The sequence below is a fragment of the Equus caballus genome, chromosome 1, assembly GCF_041296265.1.
Source record: "Equus caballus isolate H_3958 breed thoroughbred chromosome 1, TB-T2T, whole genome shotgun sequence".
Classification (NCBI taxonomy): domain Eukaryota; kingdom Metazoa; phylum Chordata; class Mammalia; order Perissodactyla; family Equidae; genus Equus; species Equus caballus.
The window spans coordinates 55925512-55937836 of NC_091684.1; the positions used below are offsets into that span (position 1 = coordinate 55925512).

Sequence of the window (12325 nt, forward strand, 5' to 3'; positions counted from 1 at the left end):
GCTTCTTACATACTTTGAAGAAAGCATCAAACGCTTTGCAGTTCTAAGGTCAGGATATTGATCAGCATTAAATTTGACCTTATAAAGAGAAGATTATACCAGATCAATTTTATTATCTTCTATGATAAAGGGACAGTCCTCAAAGAAAAAAATGACAGATTTTCATTAACTGCGCCTGAGTTAGACTTTTCATCCTATGATCCAATTAGCAATTAAGAACAGAGGTTCGTGGATCGTCCTCCAAGGAATCCCTCTGGCAGCTCGGCAACGGTTCCCCTGGAGGTTGCCGGGGCCTAGCGGGCAGGTCCTGAGACGCTGGGTGTCCGGACTGTCCTTCACGGTTTCAAGTACAGCAGCTCTGCTTTCATTTATTTTTTTGGCCATAGAGTGTGTTTGAAGAAAGCATACCTATACTTCAAAATTCAAAAAACATTCTTTCAAACCATACACTTACCAAAATGTTCTCAGTTGGATGGGACATCGGATTCTAAGGACTCCTAACACTAATGCCCTTGAGGCCCAGTGGTCAAGTTCATGTGCTCTGTTTTGGCGGCCCAGGGTTTCACCAGTTCGAGTCCTGGGAGTGGACATGGCACTGCTCATCGGGTCATGCTGAGGCAGCATCCCACTAGAAGGACCCACAACTAAAAATGCACAACTATGTACCGGGGGGCTTTGGGAGAAAAAGGAAAAAAAATAAAATCTTTCAAAAAAAAAAAATCCCACTAATGCCCTTAACTGGAGTTATATCTAGCAGAGATTAAAGTTAGGTGAAGGGCCAATATAATTTTATATTTTATTAGTAATCTGGATGAAAGAACTAAGATTATAATCTCATGTTTCTAATTTACGCTAATTTAGGTATGGTCACTACCAAATTTTAAAACAACTTGATACGTTCTATGAAGAATCATTTAGAAACACAGTGAAGTTTAATAGGATCAGGATTTAGGACCAAGAGCAAACACAGCAAATCAAAATGGAGAAGGAATATACAGGTAACAACAGGGTAAAACAATAAAAATAAAAGGAAGCCATTTTCTATCCACAAATTATGGTGTTTAAGAGGGGAAAAAATAGGTTAAGAGCAGTTGGCTGTATTAATAGCCATAACACAAGAGCAGGTCTTTCACTTTTTTGACATTGGACAGGCCCTAATTAGTGCCTAATTTTGATTGTCTCATTGAGAGGTTTGTTGAAAAGTTAAATATGGACTAACAAAGAACACAAAATATTAAATTATTCCTATGAGGAAAAATTAAAATGAATTGAAGTATTCACCATGAAAAAGAGATGAATATAGGGAAAAATTACTGCCCTCTAAGGCTCTGAATAATTACAATAAATTGTTCTCCTACCCTACAGTGAACTCCTAGATATGAGGAATATATGGAAATAATGGCAAGATAATTAGATTTGCTATAAGTAAGCCATTTGATACTAAGGAAATTTTTAAATACTGAAGCATTCCAACGGGAAAGATTATAAGACTTTTTTCATCCCTAGACAGCTTTTGCAGGAAAAAACACACTCCCTATCGTGGTTCACCTATGCTGTCTCACTGGTTTGTGTTCTCAAATATCAACGCAGGGATTCTGGGAATGCAGGGGTTGCACTCTGGTAAGACTGTTTCCTGAGGTTCACGTGTCTTCTTCACACTTTCAGTGTTTCTTTCCTGGTTGTACCTATCCTCTCGGCTTTGGGTTATTACCAGTCTGCTAGTCCACACATCCACACGAGTAAGAAATAAAAGCCTTTGTTAGAAGAAGAAATGTTTGATAAAGGTACTTTGCAGTTCAGATATAGTACTGGTATGGTGCCACAGTTCCCAGTCACATATGAACAAATACTTCCAGGCCGCTTGTAAGTAGATACCCTGAGGTTTCTCTCTTATATGTATAACTGGCTTGCTTTCAGGTTTTCCCAAGCTCTGAAGTGCTAGGTCCTATATCTTGACTCCTCTAGTCTTTCTCTTACAATTTCTTCCATAGGCATTCATCTGCCTTGCCAGGCTCCTTGACTTTTGTTGGCCTTTTTCCTTACAAGGTCCCCAGATGGCTCCACTTTTATGGACTGCTCAGTGTACCCTAACTATGGCAATCAGGCCTGTCCCTGTCAGACACTGTTGATGCTCCACCCATATATCTTCAGCACTTCTAGTCCCATCTTTATGGTTTTACTGACAGCTAAATCCAGAGGCTGTCAAACTGAACTCTAGTCTTACTTAACAACTTCACTCCCTAGTCCTACTGAATCTTCCTGCTGCAAGCACTGGCTGCTCTGCCCGAGGGATGCTTTTTTTGGTCACTTTGGTCACGAGAGCTTGATTGGCTCAGGCAGGAGGCTCTGGTTAACACCTCTGAGGAGAGGTAGCCTTTAAGAAGGATGAATGGGTGGATAGATTGGATTTTGTTTGCCTCAGGTGAGATAACTCTGAAGCGTGTTCTATAGTACCCCCCCAGTGCTCCCCAGTGGGATCAAGTCCCAGTTGCCTGCGACGACGCCTAATTACACCTTATTGGTTTCCTTCCCCTCCCTGCCTCACATTTTTTTGTCTCACTTTCTCCTAAATAGACTAATAATAACACAAATTCTTACCTCAGGGTCTGTCTCCAGGTGAACTCATCTTAAGATAAGGTATCTCCATATCTTTACATATGCATTTTCCAAAGAACGCCCATTGTTTTTTAAATAACTTAAAAAAAAATACTCCACATCAACCTTTGAGTAAAAACAAATAATCCTGGTCTGTATATGGGGTGTGCCCACAACAAACAGCTCACTCACACCCTTGGGAAGATGACATATATTCCCCTCAACAGACAACTCCCAGACTGGGGCAGTTTAAGTGTTTGTTGTTCCTGGCAGCTCCAAGTGAGATTTCTTTTAGAACACGCTGTGATTCTAGGATCTAGCGTGAGAAGAGTGTGGCTATAGAGACACCTCATTTTAAACACATTTCCTACCAGTTTCAGTACAATGATGAGAACGATCCTTTCCTTTCTGTTCAAGGAAAGAAAGCAAATTAGTTCATGTATTTTTTTCACTCCTGATTGTTCTATGTGATACCTCAACGAATCCTGCACACGACAAATTCTATCATTTCTGCACACATGGCAGTTAAATGTGCTCATTTGCATAAGCTACAACCAAATACATAAGGCAAAGTGTTGTCTGTAACAATAGATTTGACTTTGGGGATACGTATGAATTTCCAAAGTTCTAGTGGATTTCAGCATTGACATTATGGCGTAGAAATAAAACATTTCTTGCAATCATTCCAGGCATTCCAGATGGTAAAGAGGGTTGCAATAATTCAATGGAAGGTAAAGCAAACCTACCCGAATCATCATGACTGAACATCTAATATCATGAATTGTATCATAGATCTTCTTTGAGGTGTCCACAAACTGATTATCATCAAACACATCCAAAGAGTTTTTACTTAAGGCTTCCAAGGCGACATTCACTTGCGTCACAAACTCAGGAATCGCTGTTAAAATGAATAAGAAAGAGAAGATTATCCTATTTGTATTTTCAGATTTCTGGAGTTTCCAGGAAATGGAGAATCATACTTTTAAACAAATATTTGATTAATAGAATTTTAATTATTTCTTCGGATCTCTGAAAAGTAAAAGGAGTCAAAACAATAGAAATGTTTGAGAAGATTAGCTTTCTCCTTTATGTCATTTTTATTTCTACTAAGCCTGGGATCATATAATCATTTCTCATCCTATCCAATATAAGCCCCAAGAAATTCAGAAAATAATTGGTGTGAATAATAGTTGAACTTGTGAACATAAAGATATTTAAAGAAAGAAAGCATTTGAGTTTCCAAATACAATAAAATTTATTTAAAGGCAGTAATTCTAACTCATAGAAATAATAAAAATACTGTAAACTTTCTTTTGGTAAGATATTTTCCCTGTCATCAAAAAGATCAATGCAGGGGCTGGCCCCGTGGCTGAGCAGTTAAGTTCTCACGCTCCGCTGCAGGCGGCCCAGTGTTTCGTTGGTTCGAATCCTGGGCGCGGACATGGCACTGCTCATCAAACCACACTGAGGCAGCATCTCACATGCCACAACTAGAAGGACCCACAACGAAGAATATCCAACTACGTGCCAGGGGGCTTTGGGGAGAAAAAGGAAAAAATAAAATCTTAAAAAAAAAAAAAGATCAATGCAAAGAAATAGGCAATCTCATATGCAAAATATTTCTTAAAAAATACAACATTGAATGAGTGTAGGGATGCATCTATTAGTAAGGACTAATATCCATAGATTTTCCTTTTTTAAATTAAGGTTTCAAAATAGTCTCAGTCAAAAAGATTTCTCCAAGTTTACTTTTAAGATTAATGATAGTAACATTCTTTAACTCTTCAGTAGACTTAAGGCATTTTTTAAGCATCTGCTATGATTTAAATCCTAAAACAACACAAGTATTAATCTGGTGTTAATACTTAATTGAACAGTGGAGACACAGAGAAATCAAGAATCTTGCCCAGGATCATTCTGCTACTATATAGCAGAACAGAAATTTGAACTCTTTACTTCACAGTTATGCACCATATAATGACATTTTGGCCAACAGTGGACCGCATACATGAAGGTGGTCCAGTAAGATTATGATGGAGCTGAAAAATTCCTATTGCCTAGTGACTTCATAGCCATCATAAGGTCATAGTGAAATGCATTAGTCACGTGTTTGTGGTGATGCTGGTGTAAAAAAACCTACTGTGCTGTCAGTTGTATGAAAGTATAGCACATGCAATCATGTACAGAACATAACACTTGACAATAAATAATAATAATAAATGACTGTTACTGGCTTGTGTATTTACTATACTATACTTTTTATGTTATTTTAGAGTGTCTCTTTCTACTTATAAAAAACATTTTCTATAAAACAGTATGCTGTGTTAGGCTGGCAGCAGCCTCATACGTCTCGTGTTTACTGCATCTCTTGTTTGCATCATTTTCTCTTGTACTCAATTTAGGTGAACTCTATGATGTTTGCACCATGATGAAATCACCTTCAATGCTTTTCTCAAAATGTATCCCCTTTGGTAAGCGACACGTAACTGTACATATTACATTGAAGAAGCCCCATTTGAAGATGAAGGATAAAAGCAGATTAATTTTTAGAGTAATGATCTAAACCTAGAAGATAGACGTATTTCATCTATTACAAAAATATTGATAAATACTATTTTTTCTAATGCAAATCATTGTCTGCATGTATGACATACCATCTCCTGCAATTCTGCTTGCTATGTTCTTGATATGGGGAAACGGTGGTGGTACACACGGGCACTCACGTTTTATCCTCCATCCTAGTCCCCTCTGTCCTCCACCTACTAAAATGTATCATCTATATCCTACTCCTTAGCCACGATACCTGCCAAGATTATCCACTGTGCTCTTCTCTGTCCTTCTCTAGGCATACTGTCCAATAAAAAGTGGCACGTGGCCACAGGTGGCTATCAAAAATTAAATTTATTAAAATTAAATGAAATTTAAAATTCAGTTCCTCAATCACGCTTACCACATTTCAAGTGCTCAACAGACACATGTGGCTACTGACTATTACTTTGAGAGTGGAGATATGAAACATTTCTATTGGATAAGACTACTACCGCTCTATAGTGAGATTTCATCAAATCGCTGCCTCACGTTCAGTGGATGGGATAACAAAGCCAAGGAGGAAGCTAACTCTCACCACTTTGCTAGGACAAGTAGTCCCAAACCACAAGGCCCATTTACATATATGGATGGGACTCCCAAAGTATGTGTCTAATCTAGATCTTTTTCCCTAAATTCCAGGACTATACATCCAACAGCCCATTGCAAAATTCTATCTGAATCTTTCATAACACCTCATATTTGTCCTATCTACACCTAAAGACATTCTTTTCTTCCAGGAAAACTTCATTTTCTTCTACGGTTTTCTATCTTGGTGCCCAGCCATCCATGAAAAAAACCCAGGTGTCTTCTTTGACCTCCCGCTCTCCTTTACCTTCTATGTCTAAATGTCCACCATGTGCAATCTCCTCTACCATATAAATATCTTTTAAATCCATTGCCAATTCTAGCCGTACTGCCTCTAGCCATCATTTTCTCCTGCTTGAGTGCTCACCATAGTCCTCTGGCCTAGGTTCTTCTCATCCATCAGATTCATTTTAAGTACAATCTTATTGATGAAACCCTACTCTTAGCCTTAAGTACAACAGTATCTGCTACAAAATAGATGGTCAATAAGTTGTTTTATGAATGAGCCATGTCACTACACTGTTTAAAAGTTTTCAATGGTTCCTGGAAACTTTTTTCTGTTTGTATCCCAAGTGCTTAGCTTGGCACATAGTAGATAAGCAATTGAATGAATTGAGTAATTGAATGAATGAGTATATATAAAAGCCCGACAAAAATTTAGGTACAACGCAATATGTTCAGCTTGCATTTCAATGTTTTGTTCACACTCAAGAAGCTCCAAAAATATGTTTAAGTGGACTTATAAGAACATTCAACATATCTAATGAGCTAATCTTTACTTTTTAAGATGAGGAGAGAGCTCTTAAGAAAATGTGTCCAGTTATTTCACATTTTCTTCAGGTTCTAGAGGTGAACAGCAAACTGTCCCATCAAAAGTGCAACTCCAAAGAACAGGCAAAATGGTTCTAGATTTTTTGACATCTTCTCCTAACTCTAAAGACATAGCTAAATACAAAGAGATATGGTCTCAAAATCTGTGTTGGTCTATTATTGACAAAACTTTATTCACATTCTTCCTCATTGAAAACAGATTTTTTTCTCATCTCCCAAAGTGCGCCCTACAATAACTAACTCTCTCCGTCAACACCTTCAATCTGTTACTACTGCCTGTGCCATAGTGAAACTGCCCCCGTCATCTTCCTGTGTAGATTCTGGCAAAAAGAAACAAATATAAAATCGTGCCAAAGTCTAGTTTTCGCCACCATGTGAGATAATGAGAGAAAGATTTAAGGAAGTTTAAGGAAAACACGACATAGATTTTTCATTATTGCAACATGATTTCATTTGAACTCCTCTAGGAGCCTTTTACTAATAAACTAATATTAACTCCAATTAAAATAAAATCTTTCAGAAGCAAATGTTTAATTTCTGAAGTACAGATGGAAACTACTACTTTTTCACTCTGGCAACACAAATGAACTAGTCAAAGCTGATATGTAATGCACTTTTCATGTCATTAGTTTAAACATCAGCTGTGGGTGTGCTTACTCATACTGTGGACATGTGGTCGCCTGGATCAGCCTAGGAGTGATTTTTTTTTAATGCTTTCAAGAAACTACAAAGTGAGTATATGCCAGTTAAGGGTAATTAAGAAAGAATAGCAAATTGACAAACCTGTCTTGAATCTGCAATCTACCTGTTTCAAGAAAACAAGGTTTACACATAATATACCACTATGTTATACAATTATTGATCAAAAAGGGAGATACCTTAAACAAATTCGCTCTAATCAATTGAAATGTCAGGTAGGATAAACTGTTCTGAACTTTGGAGCATAGATTTATTAAACAAAAGTGACCTCTGGGTCAACACATTGTCAGCTTCAAACTTAAAGCATCTTGTCTGTTTTCTACTGCCAAATTCTAAGCCAGTTCTGCTCTCTTTAGAGGTCTGAACTTTCTCTATCGACTTTATTCGGGATATACAGAATAATAGCTAATATTCTTTGAGTGCTTACTCGACTTGGCACTATGCTAAGCATTTTATACTCATTGTCTCATTTAATCCTCACAGCAGCCCTGAGAAGCAGGAGCTATTACTATCCTGACTTTACTGAGGAGGAAACTGAGGTCACACAGCTGATAAGTGGCACGCTGGTAAGGGACACTCCAGAGCCTGCTCTCTGAACCCACCCTGCCTCCTCTGGATAAGTAAAATCCTTGGGGCTTTGAAATTTCAGCTCTCCTGGGAGAATTAATGTTAATTTTCTGGCAATGAGGTTAACAAACCTACAGAGCTAACTTCAACTAGGCCTTGAGTCTCTGGCAGTAACTCAAGAATATTTCACCCCTTCTTAATCCTTGCCAAATTTATTCCGTGCATTTGAAAGTAGGCAAGGGTGCATAATTATTAGATTAAATAGGTCAGAAAAGAATTCAGACTCATTGCAGGTAATCATCCGAAATTATGTCACCAAGTTATGTTTTCTACCATTAATAAATCTCAAATTAAAATATTTCTAATTATAATACTATCTTGGAAAATTACAAATGGTAGAGGAATTTGGCTTTGAAAGTTCACATAAAGCTAAGTCATCATTTCTTTATGTTAGGCTAAGTAACTAGGAAGGAATTAATAATAGTGGAAAGTGCAAGCAAGCATATGCGTGACTTCTGTAAATGCCTCACACCCTTCATCTTTTTAATTTATTGAGCAAATATTGATTATCGTGGTTCAGATTTTTAAAAATATTTGGAAGCCAATATTATGTATCAAGAATGTGTTTGGTTCCTCACAGATTATATGTCATAAAATTCCATGACCGGTAAGAATTTTGCCACTTTTCAAATGAGAGAATCAAGGGTCAGAGTGAGTGAGTACTTTATGACACATCACACAGTCAGCAAGAGTAGGACTTCTGACCTCACTATTCTGCTCTTTACCTACCTTTTAAACATCTGGAATATCTGGAGAAGTTAAAAAATAAAATAACGGAAAAACTTTGTCATGGCTTCACGATATTGATCATATTTTTTCCCCTCTAGCAGAGATCATTTTCTACGTATGAAACTCTGGATCCTTGAATTAGCCTGAGTCTCCAGCTTTGGGACTCTCCACTGACTTAGAGACTTAGCTCTTTTCCCTGGAGCTTAAATTTAAAAATCCTGATGTTTATAAGTAATGTTAATATTAATAAACAATATTCCTTGGCTTAAATGCTTTAGAAATTACTCAATGATTACTTGACATAAGGATTTAGATCTTTTATACTTTTCCTCACATCCTTTTCAAATTTGTTTAGTTAAGTGACTATGACTATTGAAGCATTTAAAGTCGGACTTGGGCCAAGTAATGTTCTAGGAAAGCCTTTACGCACTTCTGTAGCACTTTGTTTTAACAGAGGTTAACAAATTGCCTCTTTAAAAAAATTATTTGTTGTTAGTTTTCTTTGTTTCTCAGTATGAATTCTCAAATATTTAAATTATCAATGCAATTTCCTACACTACTGAACTTCTCAAAATCCACCAATTTAAATTTTTACCAGGTGTGCTGGCCAGCCCTCAACATGGCTCCAACTGGTCCCAGTCTCCTGGGATTCACGTCTTAGTGTACCCCTTTTCCACATTGTACCAGACCTGTGTGCCCAATAGAATATAACAAAAGTGATGGCATGTTACTTCTTAGACTATGTTCTATGTTAAAAAAGACATCAAGGATTCCATCTTGCTCATTCTGTCTTGCATATTGCTGGCTCTGGGATCTTTAGCTGTTAGGTTGTGAATAGCCCTAGAGAGAGGCCCACTGGCAAGGAACTGAGGCTGCTAGCCAATAGCTAATAAGGATATGAGGCCTCAAGCCAACAGTCATATGAGTGAACTCAGAAATGGATCCTCTAGTTTCACTCAAGTCTTCAGATAACTGCAGCCTTAGGTGACATCTTGATTGCAATGTCATCAGAGATCCTGAAGGCAAACTGCGCAGCTAAGCCACTCCTGGATTTCTAACTCTCAGAAAATGTGAAAGACAATAAATGTTTGCTTTTTTAAGCTGCTAAATTTTGGAGCAATTTGTTTCACAATGGATAACTACTACAGTAGGAGACTGGAAAGTTCTAAGAGAATATATATGAGAGAATATATATTATTTGCTTGTTTTGGTTCAGTCCAATGGAATCACATTGTATCAAGTTTCACTCAGCATTAAACTCACATGATTTTCCCACATGATTGCATGTAGTTTTAGATTATTCATTCTTATTACTGTATAGTATTCCATTGTATAAGTATACCACAATTTATTTATCTATTCTATGATTAATGGGCATTTGGATAATTTCCAGTTTGGGACTATGATATATGGTGATGTTATAACACCTTAGTACATGTCTTTTGGTACCAGGAATATGCGTACATATTCTCAGGGAATTTATATCCTTATTTTCAGGGAATATACCTATCAGTGCTTAGATGCAAGGTTAACCATCCTCAGACAAGCCCTCCAACATTCCAGAACACTGAGGATAAAGAGAAGAAGTAAATCTTCAAGAGAGAAAAGGCCATCGATAAAATATTAAAATCAGATTGGTATTAACGCTTTTGATGAGTAACACTAGATACTGAAGGAAAAAAACTGAAACAATGCATTCAAATTCTAAGGAGAAATTACCTTAAACTTCAAATTCAATATTCAGCCAATTCATTAAGTGAACAGTGAGATAAAGATTCTTTTGAACATGCAAGTATACAGAATGTTTAACTTCCATGAACTCTTCGTCAGGAAGATACTTCACAATAGACTCTTAAAAGCTGAATCTGAAAGAGCAAGACGTGAGGCTAAGGAAATAATGGGGTCAGAAAAGCAGGGTAAGAAATACCCTGGGGGTATTTATATGTCCTGTAACACTGAGACAACAAGTAAACATGTAGATATTTTTGAAAGCCAAGCTTCTCACTGTGCAATAAGGGAGGTACTACTATGGAATGGGATAAACAAAAAAGAACGCTATGGGATGGGATTACATTGGAGATGTCAGCATGAACTCATGATTTCCTCTCTAGAAATATATTACATTTCATGTAACAATGAAGGGGAAATAAGAAAGCACATCTTAATGTGCTTATTTTCACACATATTTAAAAAATACACTTACATGAAGGATAAAGAAAGAAATAAGGAAACATAGTTTACAAGGGATGTTAAGAATCGTGTGAAAGGAATATGAGAAGAGAGATTCTTCTCCGAGAATATACTTTTAACTTTTGTAAACAAGTTAGATTATATAATTTCAAAAAAGTAAAATTAATAACAAGGATATGGGCGGGGAAGGAAACCTAAAACCAAATGCAAATAACAACAAACGAACAAATAAATTTGTTTTGAATTTTCAAGGTGTATACCGTTGAGTAATTTACACTTGACTACTTTCTAAATCTGTGCTGTCCAATACAATGGACACTAGAAATATGCTACCATTTAACTTTATCTTAATAAAAATTAAATACAATGAAACTTTCACTTTGTCAGTCACTCTGGCCCACCACATGCAGCTATCATTGTGGACAGTGTAGTTATAGCTCAGTCCCATCATTGAAAATGTTCTGTTGGACAGGACTGCTCCAAATATTTGCAAAGCAAGTGTTTGTTGAGTACCTGCCTTCTGTGGGACACGGGTTTAGATGCTTGAAGAGTGAAAGGGGTATTATCTCTGTGATTTTTCCGTGTATATTTTCCAATAAGAATTATAAACCTTTTAAAAAACCCTCTTTTGGCACCCAGAAATGTCCTGGGCTATAGCAAAATTGTATATCAGATTCTAGCTACTGATACCATTCTTAGCTTTGTTGGTCAACATATAGCCACCTTGGAATAAATATAAGTGACTACCTAAGGAGAATATGCCTTTTATTTGTGCTTTGAGAAATTATAGATGATGTCTCTGTCATATTAATTGTGTTAATCCCACGAGGGTTATGGGATTCCACATCTGCTGAAATTATACTAGTTGTAATATATATTAAGAATGTCTAGAATTTCAGTTCCAACTTGTTACTTTAACAGAATTTTAATTATTTTTAGTGAGTTATAATATTGCAGTGAAAGAGTATAGACTCGATCTCATTTATAGCATTGATTTTACTTTGCCTACAGTAGCTGAATATCACATGGTTTGTAAGAGTTTCCTATGTACAGGTGTACAAGATGAAGATTTTTAAAGAACAAATTTGTTTTTTCTGTATCTCATGTGCATTTATCTTGACTCTTTCTACTATTACAATCAATATCTTCAAAACTTCAGAGAGCCCAAATTCACATAGTTTATATATATTAGCATGTACAATTCATGCAATAGATATTTTTCTAGAAAGTTGGATAGAAATTGATTTTGAACTTCTTGAGTGAGAAAGTCTATTGTATTGAATTACTTCTATTACTAATGTTTGTTGAAAAAATGAAAACTCATTTTAAATACAGTAGGGAAGCTCACTATTTAAGGCAACTAAAATGACTTCTTTTATAAATATTTATCCTCTAATTTCCTTTTTTATTAAAAGCTGGATTTACGTACATTGGTTTACATACACTATTTTAGGCAAGTCTACTAAAATAAATCAAAATT

At 36.4% G+C, this 12325-nt stretch overlaps 1 protein-coding gene across 23 annotated transcripts in view; it reads right to left on the reverse strand.

The window, feature by feature from the left end:
* CTNNA3 (catenin alpha 3) overlaps positions 1-12325 on the reverse strand; it is a 1507895-nt gene that overhangs the window by 296119 nt on the left and 1199451 nt on the right. For all 23 annotated transcript variants that reach the window (XM_070225803.1, XM_070225839.1, XM_070225762.1 and 20 more), the window contains one exon: positions 3342-3493. In XM_070225803.1, the coding sequence (XP_070081904.1) occupies positions 3342-3493 (152 nt within the window). The remainder of the gene's footprint in view (positions 1-3341; positions 3494-12325) is intronic.